Genomic DNA, 27,388 nt, shown 5'->3' with positions numbered 1-27,388 from the left:
GGAACTACACAAGCTATCAAAGCACTGCCAGTTCGGAGCAGGACTGGCAGATACCCTACGGGACAAATTTGTCTGTGGACTCCTGAGTGAAGGAACACAGAAGAAGTTACTCTCATAGAAAGAGCTGACGCTAGATAAGGCTTTCAGCGTGGCAGTATCGTACGAAGCAGCAGCCAGGGGAGCTGCGGAAATACAACAAAAGCCACAGGAATACGGCACCCACGAAATGACACGGGGATTTGCAAAATGTTATCGCTGCGGCAGAACTAACCATGACCAGAAGGACTGCTGGTCCAAGGACAAAATATGCAGGCAATGCGGAAAGATGGGACACATTGCACGAGTTTGCAGGTCTGGGAAGAAGACCAGCGACAACAAAAAGGCTACTAAGGAACCGTACAAGAAAGTACAAAAGATGACGGACAGTAGTTCCGAAGACCAGATGAGCGATAGTAAATCCGGGAACAAGAGACTAAGCTGTCTCAAACTTCACAATGTAATCGCAAAAGAGGATCACCGAACCATTTGGGTCACCCTCACGATAGCAGGGTCCCAAGTTAAAATGGAATTGGATACAGGATCAGCGCTAATCGTTATGAATCGACGAGACTACGAGCGGCTATTCTCACACATACCCTTGAGAGAGACATCCATCATCTTGACGACGTATACGGGGCAAAAAGTATACCCCAGAGGAAAAATAAGGGTGCCTGTCGAATACAACGGCAAGAAAATACGGAAATTGTATCTCTACATACTGCAAAATGGTGGACCACCGTTATTGGGACGTGAATGGATCAGGAAGATAAGCTTAGATTGGCACTCCATTCAGGCAATGACGGTGGATGGTAAAAAAGATGAAGACATCACTCCTGGACGATTGTCAACAATCTTAGCTAACGCCAAAGAGGTATTTCAACAAGAACTGGGCACGCTTAAAGGCGTAACCGCCTCGATAAAAATAGAAGAGAATGCAATTCCCAAGTTTTTCAAAGCAAGACCGGTACCATATGCAATTCGCCCAGCCGTCGAGGCAGAGCTGGAGAATCTGGAGAAGGCAGGCGTGTTGTCTAAGATCGACTGGAGCGAGTGGGCGACACCCATCGTTCCTGTCATGAAGAAAACGTTAAGCAATAAGTCTGAGGAGCCAAGGAAGGTTCGCATCTGTGTGGACTTCAAGGTGATGGTGAACCCAGTCCTTCACACAATACAATATCCTCTTCCAAGGATAGAAGGCATCTTCGCCTCACTATCTGGAGGGAAGCGTTTTACAAAAATTGACCTAGCACAAGCATATCTGCAGATGGAGGTTGAAGAATCCTCTAGGAAGTATCTCACGATAAACACTCACAAAGGTCTTTACCAGTATCATCGATTGGTATTCGGAGTAGCATCGGCTCTGGCGATATGGCAAAGAGCGATGGAACAAGTCCTGCAAGGGATTCCGGGGACTCAGTGTTACTTGGACGACATCCTTGTGACAGGTGAAGATGAGAGTGAACACCTTCACAACCTAGAACAGGTGCTCACTAGACTACGGGAACATGGGCTACGAGCCAACCACCCCAAGTACGAGTTTTTTAAGAAACAGATATCGTATTGTGGCCACGTGATTGATGAAGAGGGGTTACATAAGTCCCCTGACAAAATTGAAGCGGTTGTTAAGGCCCCAGCGCCTGAAAATGTGTTGCAACTGAGGTCATTCCTCGGATTGGTGAGTTACTACCATAAGTTTTTACCGAATTTGTCCACAATTCTGCACCCACTGAACGCCCTACTACGAACGGGAGTAGCATGGAAATGGAGCAATGACTGTAAGCGGGCCTTTCAGAAGAGTAAGGACTTAATCACTTCAAGAGAAGTATTGGCTCACTACAACCCAGCACTGCCGATCAGACTGGCGTGATGCGTCTCCCTACGGCATTGGGGCGGTACTGTCACATAAATTCCGTGATGGTTTAGAGAGGCCGATAGCTTTTGCGTCACGCTCGTTAACTTCTGCCGAGCGTAACTACGCCCAGATTGACAGAGAGGCCCTCAGCCTAGTGTGGGGGGTGAAGAAGTTCAATCACTACCTGCACGGTCAAAAATTTACTCTACTAACTGATCATCAACCTCTTGTCTCCATTTTCAACCCTCAGAAGGGAGTACCGATAATGACAGCGCAACAGCTGCAGAGGTGGTCCCTTTTCCTAGGGGCACACCAATATGATATCGAGTACAAAGGAACTAAACAGCATGGGAATGCTGATGGATTGTCGTGCCTACCGTTGCCGATGGTGGAAGAAGACCTTGCAGTGGATCCAATGGAGATATTCCACTCGACCATAGTCGAATGTCTCCCTGTGACGAATGCAAACATAGAAAAGGAAACACGAAATGACCCGACACTATCCCGGGTCTATGATTTAACAGTGAAGGGATGGCCAGCACATGGCGAACCACTGCTGCCGGCATTCTCGCCGAGAAGAGAACAGCTGTCAGTTTGCAGAGGAACCTTGATGTGTGGATCCAGAGTAGTAATTCCACCCAAATTGCAGGATAGAGTGCTCAATGAGCTTCATGAGGGTCATCTGGGAGGGGTAAAAATGAAGAACTTAGCCAGAGCGTTTGTGTGGTGGCCGGGAATCGATAGAGAAATCGAAGAGATGACCAAGAGCTGTACAGGATGCCAGAAGGTCCAAAACGCCCCACCACAAGCTCCTCTACATCCATGGGAGTGGCCCTCATCTCCATGGCAAAGGGTGCACATTGATTTTGCTGGTCCCTTCATGGACTCGATGTTTTTAATTGCGGTGGATGCACATTCAAAGTGGCCAGAGGTAATAAAAATGTCCTCAACCACCACAGAAAAAACTATCACAGTTTTACGAACCATATTCGCCAGGAATGGGCTGCCTGAACAGATTTGCTCTGACAATGGACCACAGTTTGTGTCTGAAGAGTTCCGGAGGTTCTTAAAGAACAATGGTGTTAAGCATTACACATCTGCCCCATATCATCCAGCCACTAATGGATTGGCCGAGAGGTTTGTTCAAACATTCAAGAAGGCTATCAAGGCAATGTGTAATGAAGATATACCCCTACAACACAAGGTGGACAACTTCTTGTTTGCCTACTGGAATGCGACACATGCGGTTGCCAACCAAACTCCAGCCATGATGTTCTTCAATCGAAGACTACGATGCCGCTTGGATTTGGTTAAGCCAAACGTCCGAAGAGATGTGGAGAACAGGTAGTTTCAGAATATGAATGAAAGGCCGACCAGGAGTTTTAAGATAGGTCAACCAGTTTTGGCCCGGGACTACCGCACTGAGAAATGGCAGCCAGGAACGATTTGTACACGGCAAGGACCTCTCATGTATACCGTGGATGTTGGAGAGAGCATTGTAAGATGCCATGCTGACCAGATTCTAGAGTCACTGGAAAACGTCAACTCCACACCACGATCTGATACACCTGGCAATGAAATCGACGTACCAATTGCAGCTACCGCAGAATCGGTGATATTGGAAGCAGATGAACCAAACAACGACATTGATCCCGACTCAATCTTGCCAGAAGAACCTGATACCCCAAAGAGGCATTATCCAGACAGAATCAGGAAGCCTCCTCAAAGACTGAACTTATAATTGCTTAAACTCAACCAATATATCTAGCAACCGTAATTGTGATTGTAATTAGTTATCAGTTCGTTCTTAAATGAATGTTATGTACTGTTTATCTAAAAGGGGAGGAATTGTTGTGTATGTACCTTTAAGAGAATAACTGGTCTCAGACTGCAGTACCGGCAGTGACCACCCCTGTATAAAAGGCGCTAGCAAGCCTCTGTAGTTTCAGTTTCCCGATTGACTCCATTCAGTAAAGACTTGTTTAAATCAACTCCTGCTGTCCGTGTCTCAATCATACACGGACATAATAAGTACCATCTCTTTAGTGATTTTAATCGTGTTTAGCTCCTCCCCCCCAATTGCCCCCTGTTTGTCCAGTGTTGGGATATTTTTAGTGTCCTCTACTGTAAAGACTGATACAAAATATTTGTTCAGCGTCTTTGCCATCTCTATGTTCCCCACCACTAGTTTCCCAGTCCCATCCTCTAAGGGACCAACGTTCACTTTAGCCACCCTTTTTCTTTTTATATAGCTGTAGAAACTCTTGCTATCTGTTTTTATATTTTTTGCTAGTTTACTTTCATAATCTATCTTCCCTTTCTTAATTAATCTTTTAGTTATTGTTTGCTGGCTTTTAAATGCTTCCCAATCTTCTATCCTCCCACTAAATTTGGCTAATTTATATGCCCTTGTTTTCAGTGGAATACTATCCTTTATTACTTTACTAAGCCACGGATGGCTGTCTTTTCTTTTACTCCCCTTTTTCCTCAGTGGAATATATTTATCTTGAAAGATGTGAAATATCTCCTTGAATGTAGACCACTGCTCTTGTACCGTCTTACACTTTAATCTGTTTTCCCAGTCCACTTTAGTCAATTCTACTCTCATACCTTCATAGTCTCCTTTATTTAAGCTTAGTACGCTGGTTTGAGATCCAACTCTCTCACCCTCAAACTGAATTTGGAATTCAACCATATTATGGTCACTCATTCCAAGGGGATCCTTTACTAGGACATTTTTTATTAATCCTGTCTCATTACACAGGACCAAATCTAAGATTGCCTGCCCCCTGGTTGGTTCAGTTACATACTGCTCAAGGAACCCGCCCCTAATACACTCTATGAACTCATCCTCAATGCTGCCATGCCCAATTTGATTAGTCCAGTCAATATGAAAGTTAAAATCCCCCATGATTATAGCTGTTCCCTTATTACAAGCCCCAACTATTTCCTGATTTATATTCCGACCAACAGAGTTGCAACTGTTAGGAGGCCTATAGACTACGCCCACTAGTGACTTTTTCCCCTTATTATTCCTTATCTCCACCCAAACTGTTTCACTATCCTGATCCTTTGACCCAATATCATTTCTGACTATTGCAGTGATTCCATCCTTGATTAACATAGCAACCCCACCTCCCTTTCCTTCCTGTCTGTCCTTCCTAATTGTCAAATACCCTTGTATGTTTAGTTCCCAGTCATAATTATCTTGCAGCCATGTTTCCGTAATGGCCACCAGATCATACCCATGTGTAGTTATTTGCACCGTCAACTCGTCAATTTTGTTATGAATGCTGCGTGCATTCAGATAAAGAACTTTCAAATATGTTTTCTGACAATTTATTCCTGCTTTTACCCCTTTTACTGCTTTACCTTTATCATTATACATTCTGTCCCTTCCTGACATGCTCTGGTTTTTAATTCCCCCACTGTTACCTTGCTCTATTGCCTTCTCCGCTGTCATTTTTATTTTTCGCTTTCTTAAAACCTCCCCCCCACTAATTAGTTTAAAGCCCTCTCTACAGCCCTAGTTATTCGATTCGCCAGGATTCTAGTCCCAGCACTGGCCAAGTGAAGTCCGTCCCAACGGAACAGCTCTCTCCTGTCCCAGTACTGATGCCAGTGTCCCAGGAAGCAAAACCCATTTCTCCCACACCAGTCTTTGAGCCACGCATTTAACTCTCTGATTTTATTTACCCTAGCCAAATTTGCACGTGGCTCAGGTAGTAATCCAGAGATTATTACCCTTGTGGCTATGCTTTTTAATTTGGCCCCTAGCTGCTCAAACTCCCTCAGCAGAACCTCCTTCCTTGTCCTATCTATGTCGTTGGCACCAACATGGACCACGACAACTGGATCCTCCCCCTCCCACTCCAAGTTTCTCTCCAGCCCAGAGGAGATGTCCTTAACCCTGGCACCGGGCAGGCAACACATCCTTAGGGACTCTTGCTCTCGGCTGCAAAGAACTCTATCTATCCCCCTAATGATACTATCCCTTACCACTACAACATTTCTTTTAACTCCCCCCACTTGAATGGCCCCCCACTCCACGGTGCTGTGGCCAGGTTGCTCATCCTCCCCGCAGTCCCTGTTCCCATCCTCACAGGGAGTAAGAGCCTCAAACCTGTTGGACAAGAGCAAGGGCTGTGGCTCCTCCAACACTACCTCCTGGATCCCCGTACCTGCCTCACTTCTAGTCACACCATCCTGACCCTGGCCACGGACTACATCTGAATTAATTAATCTAATTGGTGTGACTACCTCATGATACACAGAGTCCAGGTAACTCTCCCCCTCCCTAAATACCTCAATTACATCACCCCTTAATCTTTTATGCACAAGGAAATATAAGACTAGTCTTTGCAACCTGTCCTCATAATTTAATCCTGTTAGCCCCAGTATCATTCTAGTGAATCTGTGCTGCACCCCCTCCAAGGCTAATATATCTTTCCTGAGGTGCGTTGCCCAGAACTGAATGCGTTACTCTAAATGGGGTCTAAGCAGAGCTTTATATAACTTTATTATAACTTCCACCCCTTTGTATTCTAGACCCCTTGAGATAAAAGCCAACATTCCATTAGCCTTTTTAATTATTTTTTGTACCTGTCCATTAGCTTTTATTGATCTCTGTACTTGTACCCCATAATATCTCTGATCCTCCACAGTTTCTAGCTTCTCACCATCTAGAAAATACTCTGATTTATTTTTCCTAGGACCAAAGTGGATGACCTCACATTTCTCCACATTGAACTCCATCGGCCACAGTTTTGCCCACTCACTTAATCTATCAACGTCCCTTTGCAACTTTCTGCTCCTATCTACACTATTTACTATGCCACCTAACTTAGTGTCGTCAGTACAATGTCCTTTCATGCTTGCATTCAAATTCAACCCGGAACGATAGTATGAAAGTCTCCTCTCTCCATTGGGTGTATGGGAACTATACAAAATGAATTGAGGTCATAGGTCTCAGGCCTAATACATTAGACCCCACAACATCAAATCTACATCTGGTTAAAAAAAATATTTTATCAAATAAAACTTTACTGATCTCCCTAGAATATACAAACTCCCATGATACTAGATGGTGGTCAATAAATAATGGGCAGTAACCCAAATGTGGAATTAAAAAACAGGGATAGAACATCAACTGAACCCCTCAACTGGTTTATTGCTATGTTAACCACTGACTGCAATCTAGCACATTCTATTATATAAATGACATATAACAAAAGAGATTATCCTTCTCTCATAACTGGATTACAATGACCACAAAGCTGATATTCTAAAACCATAAATAACCAGTTAAAAGAACTGATAGTATGAATGACCCTCACCTTTTTTGTCAATACTCAGCTCTGCTAACTTAAGGCTTAAGTCGCTTGTGTTTACACCTGATGGAGAACCCAGGATGTCGTGTAATGCATTTCTCCGTCCTGTCCGTCCTGAAGCAATGAAGTCTGCATACGAGGTTTCAACATCAGTCATTGCTGACAGGTTTCCACATAGCAATATCTGCAAGTCAGGTGCAGTAACAAATAAGACATCGGAGCTTATACATAGAAAGTAGCAGCATTGGGCTAACAATCCTGAAATAGAGCTACAAAATTATAAATCACACGTTCATGGGAGCCATATTGTAAACGTTGTGACCCAGAGACTTGTACCAATGCTGTTTATATGTAGCATATCATATTGGTAATAATGCATTACAAGGGGCATCTTATGAGTGTGAAAACCCATAATCTCAAATTCATTAAATTTTTTAGTCCTGAAAAGATTAACAAATGTACTAAAAGCACTGAAACAGGCCAATATTTATTTTATTCTGCAAATTTAATTTTAATGGAAAATAACTATAATATTTTATAAATAACGAAAAAGTAAAAACATTCAGAAAGTCATTATCTTCCAACTCCCTATGCATTAGCATAAGGATTTGCTCTACTCCTGGTTGTTAATTGTTCTCGCGCTATCTCTAGAACTCCATGCAAGATACTTATTCCTGTGTAACACTAGTTTTATTTTCACCACTGTGTAATGTTACAAGGTAAACAATACCGATGTTGGCAGAATAAAGCAATTATTTTTTTCTCCCTTCTTTAATTATGCCACTGCCATCAACTGGAAACAATTAGAATCATGGAATAGTAGAGCACAGAAGGAGGCCATTCGGCCTATCGAGTCCGGCTTTTTCGAAGAGCAAGCCAGTTAATCCCACTCCCCCGCTCTTTCCCCATATCCTTGCAATTTTTTTCTCCTTCAAGTATTTATCCAATTACCTTTTGAAAGTTACTATTGAATCTGTTTCCACCACCCTATAAGGCAGTGCATTCCAAATCCTAAACAATCGTTGCAAATAAAGGTTTTTCTTCGTGTTGCCTCTGGTTCTTTTGCCAATCTCCTTAAATCTGTGCCCTCTCGTTATCGACCCTTCAACCATTGGAAACAGTTTCTCTATTTACTCTATCTAAATCCTTCATGATTTTAAACACCTCTATCAAATCTCCTCTTAGCCTTCTCTGCTCTAAGGAGAACAACCCTAGCTTCTCTAGTCTATCCATGCGACTGTATGCACTCAGCCCTGGAACCATTCTAGCAAATCTCCTCTGCAGCCTCTCCAAAGCCTTCATGTCCTTCCTAAAGTGTGGTGCCCAGAATTGGACATAATACTCCAGCTGGGGCTGAACTAGTGTTTTATATAGGTGTAGCATAACTTCCTGGCTTTTGTACTCTATGCCTCTATTTATAAAGCCCAGGATCCCATTTGCTTTATTAACTGCTTTGTTAACCGGTCCTGCCACCTTCAAAGATTCGTGCACAAGCACCCCAAGGTCTGTCTGTTCTTGCACCCCCTTTAAAATTGTACCATTTAGCTTCTATTGTCTCCTCATTCTTCCTACCAAACCGTATCACCTCACACTTCTCTGCATTGAATTTCATCTGTCATGTGTCTGCCGATTCCACCAGCTTGTCTATGTCTTCTTGAAGTCTATTGCTATCTTTCTCAGTGTTTACTACACTTCCAAGTTTCATGTCATCTGCAAATTTTGAACTTTTTTGGCAAAGTACCACGTACTAGGCTTGTTAGCAAAATTGAAGCCCATGAGATAAAAGGGGCAGTAGCAGCATGGATACAAAATTGGCTAAGGGATAGAAAAGAGAAAGTTGTGCCCTGTACCCACAAGTCCAAGTCATTAATGTATAGCAAAAACAGCAGTGGTCCTAGTACTGAAACTTGGGGAATGTCACTGTATACGTCCCCCCAGTCTGAAAAACAGCCATTCACCACAACTTTCTCTTTTCTAGCCCTTAGCCAATTTTGTATCCATGCTGCTACTGCCCCTTTTATCTCATACTATAGGAATTAAACTACCTGCTGTGCAGGATATCTACCCCGAGAGGTGCTGGGGGAAGGCCCTGAGAATCATCAAAGACGCGAGCCACCCCAGCCACAACCTCTTCGCCCTGCTCCCGTCCGGTAAGAGATACCGAAGCATACGGTCTCGTACCAGCAGGTTTTGAAACAGCTTCTACCCCCCAGGCCATAAGGCTCATGAACGAATAATTTATTATTATTTATTGTTGTTGTTTTTATTTATTATTACTGTATTTCTATTAGTATTTTTATCATTGCTATGCCATATTTATTCCAATGTTGGGAGGACTTGTAAAAATCAACATTTCATTGTGCGGTACACGCGTTTGCTGCATATATGACAAATAAAATTGAATTGAATTGGCTTCAATTTTGCTAACAAGCCCAGTATGTGGTACTCTACCAAATGCCTTTTGAACGTCCATATACACAACATCAACTGCACTGCCTTCATCCACCCTCTCTGTTACCTCATCAAAAAACTCAATCAAGTTAATCAAGCATGATTTGCACTTAACAAATCTGTGCTGGCTCTCCTTTATTAGTCCATGCTTGTCCAAGTGGCTGTTAATTTTCTCACAGATAATTGTTTCTAAAAGCTTCCCTACCACCGATGTTAAACTGACTGGCCTGTAATTGCCAGGTTTATCCTTCTCTCCTTTTTTGAACTAGGGTGTAACATTTGCAATCCTCCAGTCCTTTGGCACCACCCCTGTATCTAAGCAGGATTAGGATTGTGGCCGGCACCTCTGCAATTTCTACCCTTACTTGCCTCAGTAACCTAGGATGCATCCCATCCAGACCGGGTGACTTATCCACTTTAATTACCACCAGCCTTTCCAGTACGTCCTCTTTATCTATTTTTATCTCATTCAGTATCCCAGCTACCTCCTCATTTACCATAGCTTTAGCAAAGTCCTCTTCCTTGGTAAACACTCATTTAGTACCTCAGCTATGCCTTCACCAATAGTTTTCCATTTTGGTCCCTAATCAGCCCCACTACTCCTCTGGCAAGTCTTTTTATTGTTAATATGCCTATAGAAGACCTTTGGATTCCCCTTTATGTTAGCCGCCAATCTATTCTCATACTGTCTCTTTGTCCCTCTTATTTCCTTTTTCACTTCTCTTTACTTTTTACATTCAGCCTGATTCTCCCTTGTATTATCAAGTTGACATCTGTCATTAGAACATAAGAAATAGGAGCAGGAGTAGGCCATTCGGCCCCTCGAACCATAGCTGATCTGATCTTGGCCTCAACTCCACTTTCCTGCCCGTTCCCCACAACCCTTGACCCCCCGTTTTTCAAAAATCTGTCTATCTCGGCCTTGAATATATTCAATGACTCCGCCTCCACAGCTCTCTGGGGTAGAGAATTCCAAAGATTCACCACCCTCTGAGAAGAAATTCCTCCTCATCTCTGTTTTAAATGGGCCCCCCCCTTTTATGCTTCATCCTTCTCTCCAACTCCTTCTACATCCAGGGAGCTCTGGCTTTGGTTGCCCTCCCTGTCCCCCTTGCGGGAATGTACCTAGATTGTATCCGAACCATCTCTTCTTTAAAGGCTGCCCATTGCTCCATTACATTTTTGCCTGCCAGTCTTTGACTCCAATTTACCCGGGCCAGGTCCCTCCTCAATTCGCTGAAATTAGCCCTCCCCTAGTTAAGTATTTTTACTCTAGATTGCTCCTTGTCCTTGTCCATAACTAATCTAAACCTTATGATACCATGTTCACTATTCCCAAAATGCTCTCCAACTGCGACATTCTCCATTTGACCCACTTCATTCTCCAGGACTAGATCCAGCAATGCCTCCTTCCTCGTTGGGCAGGAAACATACTGACTTGCAGAAGGAAGCATTCTAATCATTCTGAAGTTGTGCCAGCTAACTAGCCCATAAAGCACAGACAACTGAGGTTTTATTTGCACTTAAATTTCTTTCGCTACTGGTTTCTCCTGCAATACAATAAATGATTCAGAAGTCAAAAAAAACCTGAGAGCAAATTTTGAGCACTTTAATCAGCTTATCTGAACAGCAAGATCTGTTAGCATTAGTAGCTTGAGATATATGTAAATTCATAGGAAAATTCATTTAAACTCTATAGGGGTAGTCTGCCGACCTTGCGCTTCTGACAGGGAGTCTCACCTGCCAAGAACGCATATAGAAATCTGGACACAAACTGAGCAACATTTTCCAGCTATTATTTTAAATGCTTAGAAAATCGTGCATGGTGTGCACCCAGTTATGTGCTCATGATGGGGCTTTGGGCACCAAGAACATTTGGAACCCCTCCGCCTCCTCGCACAACCCCCCCCATCACCCGATCTGTCAAAACCTACCCCGGTGCTCCCTTGTGCTGGGACTCGCAGGTGTTGACGGGCGGCTTCTTGATCCAATGGGATTGGAGACAGAGAGGTTGAGCGCATTGGGTTGTAGCAGGGGGGCCCGTCTATTTGACATGGTTTGCCGACCCTGGTGGCGTCCCATGTTTGACTGTGGCCGCTGGGCACGGGCTCTGTAGCCTGTATGTTAATGCGACCCTGGGATACCTGCTGGAGCTCATAGTCAGAAAGCTACCCCTTATGCTTCATGCTATGTACCCAAGTCACCCACAATGGCAAAAGATTGGCTTCTCCAGATTTAAAGCAACTGGACATGATACAGTTTTCTGGCAGTTGGAAGAATGCACTAAGCAGGAATTTCCAAGGACTAACAAGAAGCTTGTGATTATTAATATTGTCTGATAAAAAAAACTGGTTATAAACACTGAGGGAGTATGCACAGTAGGCCTGTATTGACAGTGCATTTTCAAGACTCCCACTCACAACATAGGACTATTGTATAAGGCATGCAAGTGGGAGGGAGCCTCAAGAATGCATCTTTTAAATGAAGATTAGTATCTCCTACAAACATTAGAGACAGAATCACATGGAGATAGAAAAGAGAAAACAAATGTGATTCTGAAGAATCCTTTTTAGAAAAAATCCAAATAGAAGTAACATATTTATCTTATATAAAAGAAAGAAAATGTGATGCTTTTTTGAGAGTTTCTACTAACTTACACTGTTGATACTGTTCACAGTATCTTAGAAATCAGGTGGCCTGAGGCATTGTGGTGCTGATTTACTTGCTATTGCCGGCATGGACTGGTTGGGCCGAATGGCCTGTTTCCATGCTGTATATCCTATGTAATACTATTCAGTGTGGCATTGTGCCAAGCAGGATGAGATAAAGAAGTATAGGAAAGCAAATACTGTATTCTCTCTACTCCTGTCCTAAACATTGTGCCCAATTCTGGGATAGCACAACTCCATCTGGTCCTATCCTCACCTGGCCCACTTTCCAGCAAGGCTTTTCAAATAGCAATCAGAAACATGGACCTCGGCTATTTTTTTTCCTTTTCTCAGCCTGGGGACACTAGCCTAGATTGTCTGCTGTCTGCCCAACCTCGTTTTTTCACTGCAAAACCCAATTTCTTCTAATATAAAAGGATCAGTTTCCCAAATGGCCTCCTCATTTGCCTGTCCTCCTTCACAACTTCCAAATAATCTAAAACTCTGTGGTGAGAGCTGACAATATCATCAGTCTTCCCAATATTCAACTGGAGGAAGTTAAGGCTTATCCAAGACTAGAAGTCACCCAGTCTGATAGAACGTGACAATGGAGGGATCAAAGGATGTGATGGAGAGGTAGAGCAGGATGTTATCAGCATATAAGTGGAAACTAACCAGTGTCAGAATGATATCACCGAGGAACAGTATATAGATTAGGAAAAGACTTCAAGAGGACATGGACAGGCTGGTGGAATGGGCGGACACGTGGCAGATGAAATTTAACGCAGAAAAATGTGAAGTGATACATTTTAGTAGAAAGAATGAGGAGAGGAAATATAAACGAAAGGGTAGAATCCTAAAGGGGGTGCATGAACAGAGAGACCTAGGGGTATATGTGCACAAATCGTTGAAGGTGGCAGGGCAGGTTGAGAAAGCAGTTAAAAAAGCTAATGGGATCCTGGGCTTCATGAATAGAGGCATAAGTACAAAAGCAAGGAAGTTATAATGAACCTTTATAAAACACTGGTTCGGCCTTAACTGGAGTATTGTGTCCAATTCTCAGCGCTGCATTTTAGGAAGGATGTGAAGGTCTTAGAGAGGGTGCAGAAAAGATTTATGAGAATGATTCCAAGGTTGAGGGACTTCAGTTACATTGATAGACTGGAGAAGCTGGGGTTGTTCTCCTTGGAGCAGAGAAGATTGAGAGGCGATTTGCTAGAGGTGTTCAAAATCATGAGGAGTCTGGACAGAGTAGATAGATGGAAACTGTTCCCATTGGTGGAAGGGTTGAGAACCAGAGGACACGGATTTAAGGTGATTGACAAAAGAACCAAAGGCGATGTAAGAAAAAACTTTTTTACGCAGCGAGTGGTTATGATCTGGAATGCACTGCCTGACAGGGTGGTGGAGGCAGATTCAATCACGGCTTTCAAAAGGGAGTTGGATAAGTACCTGAAGGAAATTTTTTGCTGGGCTACGGGCAAGGGTGGGGGGCGGGGGGACTAGCTGAGGTGCTCTTGCAGAGAGCCAGCACAGGCTCGACGGGCTGAATGGCCTCCTTCTGTGCTGTAACCATTCTATGATTCTATGAAAGATGGGGCCAAGGATGGATCCTAGGGGGACCCCAGAGGTGACAGTGCAAGGATGGAAAGAGAAGCCACTGCTAAAGATGCTCTGGCTATGATCAGATAAATAAGAACATAGCCGAGCAGGGACAGCTCCACTGAGGCAGACAATGGAGGAAACATATTGGAGGAGGATAGTATAGTCAACCTCATAAATGGCTGCAGGGGAGTCAAGGAGGATCAGGAGAATAATGCACCCTGGGCACAGTCACGGAGAATGTAATTTATGACTTGATAAGGGCTGTTTCAGTGCTATGGTAGGAATAGAAACTGGATTGGAGAGATTCAAATAGGAAGTTGTGGGAAATATGGTTATCGACGTGAGAGGTGACAGCTTATTCAAGAATGTTGGATAGAAAAAGGTTGAAAATGGGGTGATAATTAGCAATAACAGAGAGCTCAAGGGTGGGGTTTTTGAGGTGAGAACAGATTTGAAGGAGAATAATGCCAGTTGAGAAGGAACCATTCACAATGACAGATAACCTGTGGACCCGAAAGGGGAGGTGCGTGAAATGGAGTTTAGTGGGAATGGGGTCAAGGGAGCAGAAGTTAAGTCTCATGGACAAAATGATCTCGGAGAGAGAAGGGGTTGGGGGAGAGAAAGAAGAGAGACGTGGGTTCAAGGCTACAATGGGCGGAGGATTATTAGGGAATTAGCTAAGGGACTAAGGAAGGTAAAGAGGCAGCGGAATCGATGGTCTTGATCTTAGTGAAATACATGAGCTCTTCGTGCTTGGCATTAGAGGTGATGGTGAGGAAGCTGAGAGGGGTTTAAGGAGGCAGTCAGTAGCAGAGAGAAGGAGCATGTGGGTTATCTTTGCCCTTCAGAATAATTCTAGAATAATGGGTGGTTTTAGCAGGGGAGACAAAGGCCTGGTAATATTTGATGTGGTCAAGCCATAGCTGGTGGTGAATGGCTAAGCCAATTGTGCATAAGGTTTAGTCAGTTTGTGTTGTTGTAATTTGAGGGAGTGGAGATGGGGTCATACAAGGAGGAACAAGAGGGATGGGAGACAGTTAGGGTTTTCCTGGGACAGCGGCTTTCAAAATTGAGGTGAGGGAATAACTGAGCAAAGTGATAGCAGCTGAAGTGGACCGAGAGGCAAAGATTGGGGTTAGGAATGTGGATGAAAAGAAGTTGTGGAATTTTTTCCATGGTCAGGTGTTGAAGGAGGTGGGGTTGAAGGAGGATAGAGGGAAAAAAGGGGTGAAGGATACAAGGAAATGGTTGGAGATAGCCTTGTTGGTGATTGAGACCACAGGAATAGAAAGGCTGTTGGAGATGGAGAGATTGAGGGGATGGCTGTGAATATGGATAAGGGTGTTTATGTGGAAGGAAAGGTTTAAAGAAGATGGGAGCCCAGTGAATTCAGAGAAAAGTGGCCAAGGAAAACTACGATGAAGATTGAAATCTTGAAAAATACATGTGCAAGTTGTTCCATTTGAAACACATACGAGAGCTGCAATGGCATACTGGGTAAAGGAACCACCTAACGTAAGCATGGGCAACACAGGCCAGGAAGATCCTAGGTTCAATTCCTTGTCTGTGATGAGTTAGTTCATCTCAGACAGAACAGCTGGGTGATGTAATTGGGTTCAGTAATACTGAACTATGGAGGGTTGAAAGAAAATCAGTTAAGTCTGCTGTGACGCCATTGGAAAGTACAAATGTGAAGGATAGAACTGGGCTATGTTGTGGTGCCATAAATTGTTGAATAGTGTGCTGATATTCACTGTCTAACCTCACACATGAAGAGTACTACTTGAGTGCTGTACTGAAGGGCATCTATTACTTACTATTTCTATTGATTACACCAACTTAGTCATATATGTAAAGTATATGGAAATAATTTTTCATGCCAACATCTATTAAGTACACTTTTCTACAGCACAGTTTCTTTCTGGCATTGCATGGATGAAACTTGCAGCAAACAACATTAGAATTTTGTGGAAATACCACTCTTCTGTGGGGGAGAACCTGCTGAAAATATGAAAATGCTCTAGCAGCTTTTTACCAGTAGAGGGAGATCTTCATTAGTTATTGAGGAGCTCCAGCGTCAGCAAGGCAGTGGCAGTGAAGTTCGACTTTGGTGGTGACACAAAACGGGCAATAGTGAATCGGCAGCTCATTTTACCCCTGCCTGATTTCCTGAAGCCAACAGAAAAGAGAATTGGGTGGATGTAAAATGGGCTGCTGATTCGCTAGCACCCGTTGCCACGAAAGTCGATTTTCACCCCTACTATTCCTTTGTACAGATTAAAAGTTTAGACATTGTAAAAACCTGGATTAATACTTTCAACAGACATATTTTACATGCAATCAATAACAACATGAAAGAATTCTATCAATATTTTGAAGCTAAGTCAAAGAAGAAAAATAAAAAGTACTTAGCTTCACCTCGTTCATGCGTATATCTGGGTACCCATAACCTTTCCTTCATTATTGCACCTCATTTTTATTAAATCATTCAATAATTGGTTTTTTTGGAAACAAATTTTAAATCCTAAAGAGTTTATCGATTTCAGTGGAGACACTGCATTCCTGGCTCATGGCTCCAGTCCGGCACGGAGAATTATAACCTTACACACCCGGCGGGAATTAGGTATGATGGGCAGTTAAAATGCCCTGGGTGAGTTACCCACCAATTTTCTGCCTGTATCCTGACAAGCCTGAATTTAACCTTGCAACCACGTCTCTGGAATGGCTATTAGGTCAAACCCACTTGTCTCTATCTGTGTCACTAATTCGTCTATCTTGTTACGAATGCTTCATGCATTCAGATAAAGAGCCTTTAATTTTAACTTTTTACCATTATTCCCTGCTTTCACCTTTTTCGCTGATGTATTATTACTGTTAAACTCTCTGTCCCTTCCTGTCACACTCTGCTTATCTTTACCCAAATCGCTACACTGTTCCATTGCCTTGACCTTTCCCTTTAGATTTCTAAATTTCCCCTCACCTGACTCCTCGCCCCCTTTTTAATTTAAAGCCCTATCTACAGCCCTAGTTAATCGATTCGCCAGGACATTGGTCCCAGCCCGTCCCAATGGAACAGCTCCCTCTTTCTCCAGTATGGATGCCAGTGCCCCATGAACCAAAACCCCTTGCTCCCACACCACTCTTCGAGCCATGCATTTAACTCTCTGATCTGCTTGTCCCTATGCCAAGCATTTGTGCGTGGCTCAGGTAACAATCCAGAGATTATTACCTTTGAGGTTCTGCTGTTTAATTTGGATCCGAGCTCCTCAAACTCTCTCAGCAGCACCTCATTCCTAGTTCTACCTATGTCGTTGGTCACGGCTGCAAAGAACAGTATCTATCCCCGTGACTATATTGTCCCCTGCCACTACAACATTCCTTTTCACTCCCCTCACTTGAATGGCCTCCTGTACCATGGTCAGTTTGCTCATCCACCCTGCAGACTCTGCCCTCATCCAACAGGCAGCAAGAACCTCATACCTATTGGATAAGGGCAAAGGCCGAGGCGCCTCCAACATTACACCCGGGGTCCCCTTATCTGCCTGAGTCATAGTCGCACACTCCTGTCCCTGACCACTAACCAGACCTGTATCACTACCTAATCTAAGAGGTGTGACTGCCTCCTGGATCAAAGTGTCCAGGTAACTCTTCCCCCTCCCTGATGCCCTGCAATATCTGCACCTCAGACTCCAGCTCAACAACTCTGAGCTGAAGTTCCTTGAGATGCAGACACTTACTGCGATGCTCTCCACAAACTCCCACATGCTGCAGTTGCGGCACACCACCTGCACTGCCATCCCTGTGTAACCTTGCTTTATTTATTGAATTAATTGGCATTTATGTATTTAATTAACTTCGCTTAATAGTTTCATTTTTAACTAATTACTTGTTCTAGTTTAAGTTATAGGTAGATTCAATTAAATATTTACCTGTAACACAAAGCACTACAAGTATTGGAGGCAAAAAGCAGCACCTCCTTACCTCTCTGCTCCGAATTCCCACTCTCTCCAAATTCCCAACTTTAACACTTTGCTTAGAAGCCTCTGCAGACCACAGATTGCTGGAAGGCACATTTCTAGAAATTTGCAAATGTCAGGTTTTCATTTTGGAACCATATATCATTCTCACACTTCAGAATACAGAAAATACTTTAAATAAAATTAAATGATGAAAACAAACTTCCCTTGGCTAGATGTATATCTAGTCTGAGTCATGTTTCAGCTTCAGAATCTGATTCTGCCAATAGTCTCCTGGGATAACGAGGAGTGCTGTATGTTGAGGATGGTGCAATATTCGTGACTGTCACAGGGATCTATGGTGCACATATTGATTCTTGCCTGGCCTCCTTGAAATTTACCTCCACACTTCACCGAATCATAGTGCAGCACAGAAGGAGGCCCTTCGGCCCATCGAGTTTTTTGAAGAGCAATTCAGTCCCACTCCTCCGTTCTTTCCGCATATCCCTGCAATTTTTCTCCTTCAAGTATTTATCCAATTCCCTTTTGAAGGCTGCTATTGAATTTGTATCCACCACCCTATCAGCATTCCAAATCCTAACCACTTATGTAAAAACTTTTTCCTTATGTCGCCTCTGGTTCTTTTGCCAATCATCTTAAATCTGTGCCCTTTGGTTATCAGCCCTTCAGCCATTGGAAACAGTTTCTCTTTATTTACTCTATCTAAACCCATCATGATTTTAAACACCTCTATCAAATCTCCTCTTAACCTTCTCTGCTCTAAGGAGAACAATCCCAGCTTTTCCAGTCTATCTGCGTAACAGTAATCCATCATCCCTGGAACCATTCCAGTAAATCTCTTCTGTATCCTCTCCAAAGTCTTCACGTCCTTCCTAAAGTGAGGTGTCCAGAATTGGACACAATTCTCCAGCTGGGGCTGAACTAATGTTTTATATAGGTTTAGCATAACTTCCTGGCTTTTCTACTCTATGCCCCTATTTATAAAGCCCAGGATCCCATATTCTTTATTAACTGCTTTGTTAACCTGCCCTGCCACCTTCAAAGATTTGTGCACAAACACCCCCCGGGTCTCTCTTCCTGCATCCCCTTTAAAATTGTACCATTTAGCTTGTATTGTCTCTCTTCACTCTTCCTACCAAACTGTATCACTTCACACTTTACTACATTGAATTTCATCTGCTACCAGCCTTTCTTGTCTATTACTATCTTCCTCACTGTTTACTACACTTCCAAGTTTCATGTCATTTGTAAATTTCAAAACTGTGCCATACACTTTCTTGTTTGAGGGTGCAATAGTTCAGCATGCAGATTTCTCCAGAGAACGTTAACTCTGACATGTCGGAGTGATGCAGGAAATTACCTTTCCTAACAACATTTCCCTACTCTCATTACCAAAAGTGTCTCAGTGAGACGAACAAATTGCCCAGCGAAATACCCGAGGCTGGAATCAGGATGGAATCTGCTACTCAATGTTGCAACTGCCAGGGCGCTGACAACTGCATTAATTAACTCGGCGGTATTGCTCCACTGCTAATCCTCTATTGTGCACTCCATTTTGCTGCTTCAACTGCTTTATGCAGGAAAATCAACAGGTTATGGGGTGAATTTTCATGGGGGCTCTCCTGATCATCCACTGTAACTTCGGTGGAAGAACATGGAAACTTTGGATAAACAGCGATAGTGTTTCCAGGTTTTCTAAGGCTCTTCTGCCGAAGCTACAGCGGGCGATCAGGAAACCCCTTGTGGAAATTCAACCCGTAAAACTGTAAGGCTGGGGGGCTATAATTGGCCTCAGTGAACCTGGGTTAGAAGGGGAAAATTGGTCAGGGCTCCCTGCTCTTGATTGTTATCCAGTGCTTCTCGGTTTGAGTAGACTGCCAAGAATCACTGTTAATTGCCATGCATGAAGGCTAATCACTTCGGTAAAGTAGCAGAGAATGACTGCAATTTTTTTAACTGGAACCCATCGAGGGTCAGCACCTTCAGGAGATGGGAAGAGGGCAGAAAGCTGCCAGAAAAAGGCAGGGAAAGCAGACAGAAAAAAGTAAGTGACGAACAATGAGATAATAAAGCGGTACCTGAATAATATCACCCTCAGAATTCTCAGAGGAATATCTGTGTGCAAGGGGTAATTACTGCAACTCTGAGCTTCTCAATTGCACACTAAGCCAGATCAGATATTGGGCAAGTTTGTTATTAGTGCTTTGTTATAGTTGCTAGGCAACACCATAGCAACCAACAGTTGCATCTGCACAAGCACGAGGATGGCATGTTACTTCATAATGTTGGCTGGCTCAGCAGTTGACTACACTGAGATAATGGAGTAGAAATTGGTATGCGTTATGGCCGTTTGTCGGGTTTAAAATGGTGAAAAGCATATCAATTTAGCAGTGGGACAGCCTGCATCCAATTTGCGAAGGTCCTACTATTAAATTCATGGGTCCCATTGTTCCTGTGCAGCTGGAGGAGAAGGAATGCTCCGTCAACTCCACAGGAGTTGCGATCGCCCTCCCTCCGTCCCCGTAGCCTGCTTTAACCCCTCCCTGCCCCCAGAACTTATCTGAGGACCGCTGCTGGGGAGGTAGGCGGTCCGGCATTGATGCCTTCACTTGGGCAAGCTGCCTGTGGAGATCCCTACACCAGCAGCTCGTGCTGAGTAAGTTGATGAGGCCGACGGACCAACTTCCATTGCTCTTTGTGCCTCTTGGTTCAGGCATGCTGGGGGTGCAACGCCAAGTCTGGGCCTGAAAACAGGCTCAGTCCAAAATCTAGCCCACAACTGGAATCTACACTAAAGGGGTGAATTCCTAGGGGGGGGGTCTCCCACTCGTACATTGCAACTTTTCGGAAGGGCCATAGAAACTCCAGAAAAATGGAGTCAACTGTGCTCATACCATTTTCCGGGGATATTGCAGTTCTTCCGTCGAAGTTACAGTGGACGAGTGGGGGAACCACCCCAGGAAATTTACCCCCTCCCCCATGGATCCCCAATTTCACTTGATTAACAGGACTCAAAAAATGGGACCACAAACCTAGCTGTAATGCAACTCTAGATACCTGTAGTAAATATGGGAACAAAATAAATACTGCCCTGGAATATGCATAACAAAAATAATTTACAACAGACCAACTGTTGAGGCAACAGCTGCTGGAGGCTGCATGATGAAAGAAAGAAAGAAAAGAGGAATTAAAATTTGAAGAGTGCTCCCAATGACTCCCTGGCTAAATGTACCACCTGCACCTGAAATTCCTCTGAAGCTTTTCTGGAGGGCCCAGCATGTAAATGTCATGCAAATGAATGTCAGAGAGCACTTCAAGCTTCTCTAATAGCACCAGATACAGTTCAGGGGCAAACTGCTCCCAGAAAAAGCTGACACTACTGATTTCAGAGCCGCTGTTAAGGGCCAGGATGGTATTACCAAGAAAGGTCTTTAATGGTGAGAAATTCATTATAGCCAAGGAATGGGCAGTGTTTAGACTAAAAATTATTAAGTAGCGCCAGTTGAAAATCGTCTAGACTGCATGCAAAATTAGTCCTCACTCCTTATTAAAATAATTGCAGTCATGATTCTCATCTAAAAACCCAAGCTCATTGTTGTTACACTGAAAAGATGGACCAATATCAGGTGTAGTCTAAATGCAAGTAATGACTGCCACAGGCTTTTTTCACTGTTTAAAGGGGAGGTGCATTGATGCTCATTCTCAGCATTGTTGGGTGTGCAGCTGCCTCAACAACCATAAGAAGAAGGACAAAGAGGAGTACTTATTTACAAATGCTGATGGCAGATCGCCACCCCAGGGAGAGAGCCCGGAGGTTTTCCGAGGAAGTTTTGAAGGCATTGGTTTCAGCTGCGGAGAGAAGGCGGGTGGTCCTGTACCAACTGGCAGGAGGCAATCGCCACAAGTCTGCCAGGCTATGTGGGGGGACATGGCCACAGTAAATAAAAATTCTAAAAAGTGTAAGAGTGTTAAAAAAACAAGCCTGAAGGCCTTGGCCTAGAAATTCAGTATAGCCACTTTTGGGGCGGTAAAGTCGGGCGGCCGCTAAAGTTTGCGCCCGAAAGTCGAGTCCCCTTCGCCGATATTCAGTTGCATCGCCCTAAGCGGTTGCTGCTGCGCTAAAACAGGCGATGCACGACTATCATTAGGCGCTAAGCTGGCAGCCCGGGGCGCTAACACCGGAAGTTGGGCGCAGGGCAGGTGTGGCGAGCTGCTGATTGCCAGCAGACACTCTGGCTCCGGTGAGCTATGAAAGGGGGGAGGGTGGATTTGTTTTTTTGAAAGGCCGAGACTAGTGTATTTGTGTTTTTGGGGAGGGCTTCTCTCCATCAGTTTGTTATGTGGTCTTCTTCCTCTTCCTCCTCCTCCTCCTCCCAAAGAAGGAGTGTTGCAAAATGGCTGCCTTTTCTACTGCAGGAGTGCCCTTTAATTTGCGCTCCCCGCCTCGGCTGTGTACCGTTCCACTTCACAGTCGTTCGGGCCGCCAGGCGCACAATGGGGCGGCGTGAGTGAAGTTCCGGTTCCGGGCGCACAAAGGGCGTTGCACGACGAAATGATCTGCGCGCGCAATGACTTTGCGCCGGCGCTAAATGTCTACTGAAGTTGGGGCGAGGCGCAGATCGCGCTGCGCCCGGGCGCTAAGCGCCTAGCGCTCGAGATCTACTCCTCCTAAGGCGCTAACGGCTGGCGCAGCCAACTGAATTTCTAGGCCCTTGTGTCTTAATGCAAGGAGCATTCGTAATAAGGTGGATGAATTAGCTGCGCAAATAGAGGTAAACGGATATGATATGATTGGGATTACAGAAACATGGCTCCAGGGTGACCAAGGCTGGGAACTCAACATTCAGGGGTATTCAATATTCAGGAAGGATAGGCAAAAAGGAAAAGGAGGTGGGTAGCATTGCTGGTTAAAGAGGGGATTAACACAATTGAAAGGAAGGATATTAGCTCTGATGATGTGGAATCTGTATGGGTAGAACTGAGAAATACCAAGGGGCAGAAAACGTTAGTAGGAGTGGTATACAGACCTCCAAACAGTAATGCGGAGTTTGGAGTTGGCATTAAACGGGAAATTAGAGACGCGTGCAATAAGGGCACAGCAGTTATCATGGGCGACTTTAATCTACATATAGATTGGGCTAACCAAATTAGTAACAATACTGTGGAGGAGGAATTCCTGGAGTGTATACGAGATGGTTTCCTGGACCAATATGTCGAGGAACCAACTAGAGATCAGGCCACTTAGACTGGGTATTATGTAATGAGAAAGGATTAATTAGCAATCTTGTTGTGCGAGGCCCCTTGGGTCGGAGCGATCATAATATGATAGAATTCTTCATTAAGATGGAGAGTGAAGTAGTTGACTCAGAGACTAGGGTCCTGAATTTAAATAAACGAAACTACGATGGTATGAGGTGCGAGCTGGGTAGGATTGATTGGGGAATGTTACTCAAACGGTTGATGGTGGATAGGCAATGACAAACATTCAAAGATCGCATGGATGAACTACAGAATTTGTTCATCCCTGTTTGGCATAAAAGTAAATCAAAAAAGGTGACTCAACCGTGGCTAACAAGGAAAATTAGGGATAGCATAAGATCCAAGGAGAAGACATATAAATTGGCCAGAAAAAGCAGTAAACCTGAGGATTGCGAGCAGTTTATGATTCAGAAAAGGAGGACAAAGGAATTAATTAAGAGGGGGAAAATAGAGTATGAGAGTAAGCTTTCAGGGAACATAAAAACTGACTGTAAAAGCTTTTATAGATATGTGAAGAGAAAAAGATTGGTGAAGTCAAGCGTAGGTCCCTTGCAGTCAGAATCAGGGGAATTTATAATGGGGAACAAAGAAATGGCAGACCAATTAAATACATACTTTGGTTCTGTCTTCACAAAAGAGGACAGAAATAACCTCCCAGAGATGTCCGGGAACATAGGGTCTAATGAGAGGGAGGAACTGAAAGAAGTCAGTATTTGTAGGGAAATGGTGTTAGGGGAATTGACGGGATTGAAGGCCGATAAATCCCCAGGGCCTGATAATCTACATCCTAGGGTACTTAAGGAAGTGGCCCTAGAAATAGTAGATGCATTGCTGGTCATCTTCCAAAATGCTGTAGACTCTGGAACAGTTCCCATGGATTGGAGGGTAGCTAATGTTACCCCACTATTCAAAAAAGGTGGTAGAGAGAAAACGGGGAATTATAGACCAGTAAGCCTGACATCGGTAGTGGGGAAAATGCTAGAATCCATTATAAAAGATGTAATAGCAGAGCACATGGAAAACAGTGACAGGATCGGACAAAGTCAACATGGATTTACAAAAGGTAAATCATGCTTGCTTAATCTACTGGAATTTTTTGAGGATGAAACTGGTAGAATAGATAAGGGAGAACCAGTGGATGTGGTGTATTCAGACTTTCAGAAGGCTTTCGATAAGGTCCCTCATAAGAGATGAGCGTGTAAATTTCAGGCACATGGGATTGGGGGCCAGATACTGCCTTGGATAAAGAACTGGTTGGCAGACAGGAAGCAAAGAGTTGGAATAAATGGCTCTTTTTCCGAGTGGCAGGCAGTGACTGGTGGGGTACCACAGGGATCGGTCCTCGGCCCCCAGCTATTTACAATGGCTCAGAAATTCGGGTCTCCACGGGTGAGTATGCACGGGGTACTCACCCGTAGGCCCGATGGAAGTGCCGGTTTCCTGCATGCGCGGTAAACCGGTACTTCCGTTCCTCTGAACGAAGAGGTTCAGAGGTCGAATGCATGCACGCGGGGAGGCTGCGCGTGCGCATCAAACTTAATTTTTTTTTTACAGGTTTTCCGGGAACGTAAGCCTGCAGAATTTAGAAATATAAAAAGCAGGCGTAAGGCCTGCTTTTTACAAGGTAAGTGGTGAATTAATTAAAATTAAAACATTTTTTCTACAGGTTTATTAATTTTAAATACTTTAAAGCAAGGTAAATTTATTTTTAGCCCCGTTAGAATATAAAATTATTTTTTTCAAAAAATTTAAATTATTGTTTAAAATAGTTATTTCATGTAATTTATAGTTTATTTAAAAACGTGATGTTTTTTAAAAATTTATTTGAAGGTTTAGTGCTATTTTGGGGCTGTAGTATTTATAAGTCTTGACAGCACTTCCTGTCAGACTTATGAATGGAGCATTCCCTGCTCCGATTGGCTGCCCATGGCCCACGTGATCCCAGGGGACGCATCGAACGAACTGCGCCCCTGGGATACGCAAGCACTGCGCGACGGCAGCTGGACCAGGCCCCGGATCGGAATTCCACGGGGCCCTACAGCTCAACGGCCGACGCGCAAGGTAAGTGCAGATCGGGGGCTTGCACCCGCGGGAAGCCCCCGACCCGAATTTCTGGGCCATTATATATAAATAATCTAGACGAGGGAACTAGATGTAATATCTCCAAGTTTGCAGACGACACAAAGCTGGGTGGGCGTGTGTGCTGTAAGGAGGATGCCGAGAAACTCTAGTATGATTTGGACAGGTTGGGTGATTGGGCAGAAGCATGGCAGATGCAGTATAATGTGGATAAATGCGAGGTTTTCCACTTTGGTGGCAAAAACAGGAAGGCAGATTATTATCTGAACGGCAATAGATTGGGAGAAGCGGAAGTGCAACGACACCTGGGTGTCCTTGTGCACCAGTCGCTGAAGGTAAGCATGCAGGTGCAGCAGGCAGTTAAGAAGGTAAATGGTATATTGGCCTTCGTAGCGAGAGGGTTCGAGTACAAGAACAAGGATGTCTTGCTGCAGTTGTACAGGGCCTTGGTGAGACCACACCTTGAGTATTGTATGCAGTTTTGGTCGCCTTATCTGAGGAAGGATGTTCTTGCCATGGAGGGAGTGCAGCGAAGATTCACCAAACTGATACCTGGGATGGCAGGAATGACGTATGAGGAGAGATTGGGTCGATTGGGCTTATACTCGCTGGAGTTTAGAAGAATGAGAGGGGATCTCATTGAAACTTATAAAATTCTAACAGGACTGGACAGACTGGATACAGGAAGGATATTCCCGATGGTCGGGGAGTCCAGAACCAGGGGTCACAGTCTAAGGATAAGGGGTAAGCCATTTAGGACAGAGATGAGGAGGAATTTCTTCACCCAGAGAGTGAGGAACCTGTGGAATTCGCTACCGCAGAAGGCAGTGGAGGTCAATTCATTAAATATATTCAAGAAGGAGTTGGATATATTTCTTAAGGCTAAAGGGATCAAGGGATATGGGGAGAAGGCAGGAACAGGGTACTGAATTTGGATGATCAGCCATGATCTCATTGAATGGCGGAGCAGGCTCGAGGGGCCAAATGGCCTACTCCTGCTCCTATCTTCTATGTTTCTATTTTTCTATGTTTCTATGTCCCACACCCAGTGCAAGAGGAAGCTTAACAAGCTCACACGGGTGGTCAGGGTGAGTGAAGGCTTCACCAAGTGCTACATACCATCATCTGTACCACAAGCTTCACATACTGCTCAATATGCCACACCCCCAGTACTCACCCACCAACAATCTCTACCTAGCAACATTCACACCCACATCTCACACCTTGCACACAATGACAGCTATTCAACTATGGCAGGCACAAGGGTCATTAGTTATTAGAATTCATGTGATATGTGTGATATGTTTATAGATAAATTTATTAATGCTGTTTGGAATATTTTGTGGTCTCTCTCATTTCACATTTGCACCCAGGACGATGTTGTGATATGGCATGAGACAGGGATGGTATGATGGGGATCAGGTGAGCAATGGGGATCTGGGGTTTGACTCATTTGAATCGCAGTCTGATGAGCCGGTCATGGACAACCCGTAAGGAAGGCCGATTGTCTTTCTGCCTCCTCCCTCCCTCTGCTTCTTCCTCGTCCTCCTCCTCATCCCTTGCCTTGTCCTCCTCCTGAAGTGGTCCCACAATCTTAGCTGGCAAGTGCTGCACCCTCATCATGGCTAAGCTGTGAAGCATGCAGCAGACCACCACAAAATGGGCCACCCGCTCCAGCGAGTACTGAAGGGCTCCTCCCGAGCGGTCAAGGCAGCAGAACTGTTGCTTCAATATGCTGATTCTGTGCTCGATGATGTTCCTTATGGCAGCATGGCTCTCATTATATGAGTGCTGGGCACGAGTGTTGGAGTTGCGGAGGGGAGTCATAAGCCAGGTGGAGAGGGGATAGCCCTTGTCTCCGAGCAGCCACCCTCGAGCTTGATGTGGTGGCTGGAAGAGTGCTGGCACACCGGTCTGGTGCAGGATGAAGGCATTGTGGCTGCTGCCAGGATAGCAGGCATTTGACATTGAGGATTCGCTGTGTGTGGTCACACATGAACTGCACATTAAGTGAGTGGTAGCCTTTGCAATTACGGAAGATCTCAGGATTGTTATGCAGTGCCTGCAAAGTCACATGGGTGCAGTCGATGGCACCCTGCACCATGGGGAAGCCCTGGAAAAGCCACATGCACGCGCATCCTGCTTCTC

The 27,388-nt window shown here is 44.4% G+C and overlaps 1 protein-coding gene across 3 annotated transcripts in view; it reads right to left on the bottom strand.

The window, feature by feature from the left end:
• The window catches only part of pkia (cAMP-dependent protein kinase inhibitor alpha), a 181,947-nt gene that overhangs the window by 5,456 nt on the left and 149,103 nt on the right, over positions 1–27,388 (bottom strand). Inside the window, exons 2-3 of one of the 3 annotated variants that reach the window (XM_085993207.1) lie at positions 17,907–18,000; positions 7,228–7,405 (exon numbers count right to left, since the gene is read on the bottom strand). In XM_085993207.1, the coding sequence (XP_085849333.1) occupies positions 7,228–7,378 (151 nt within the window). In that variant the 5' untranslated portion in view covers positions 7,379–7,405; positions 17,907–18,000. Of the gene's footprint in view, positions 1–7,227; positions 7,406–15,960; positions 16,095–17,906; positions 18,001–27,388 lie in introns of all 3 variants that reach the window. The other 2 variants (XM_085993208.1, XM_085993206.1) reach the window with 2 other exon arrangements.

This window comes from Somniosus microcephalus, chromosome 7 (genome assembly GCF_052327205.1).
Source record: "Somniosus microcephalus isolate GS21.2 chromosome 7, FLI_Smic_1.0, whole genome shotgun sequence".
In the NCBI taxonomy this organism is placed as follows: domain Eukaryota; kingdom Metazoa; phylum Chordata; class Chondrichthyes; order Squaliformes; family Somniosidae; genus Somniosus; species Somniosus microcephalus.
Note: the sequence above shows the minus strand (reverse complement) of the source record. Positions and strands in the feature narration are given on the sequence as shown.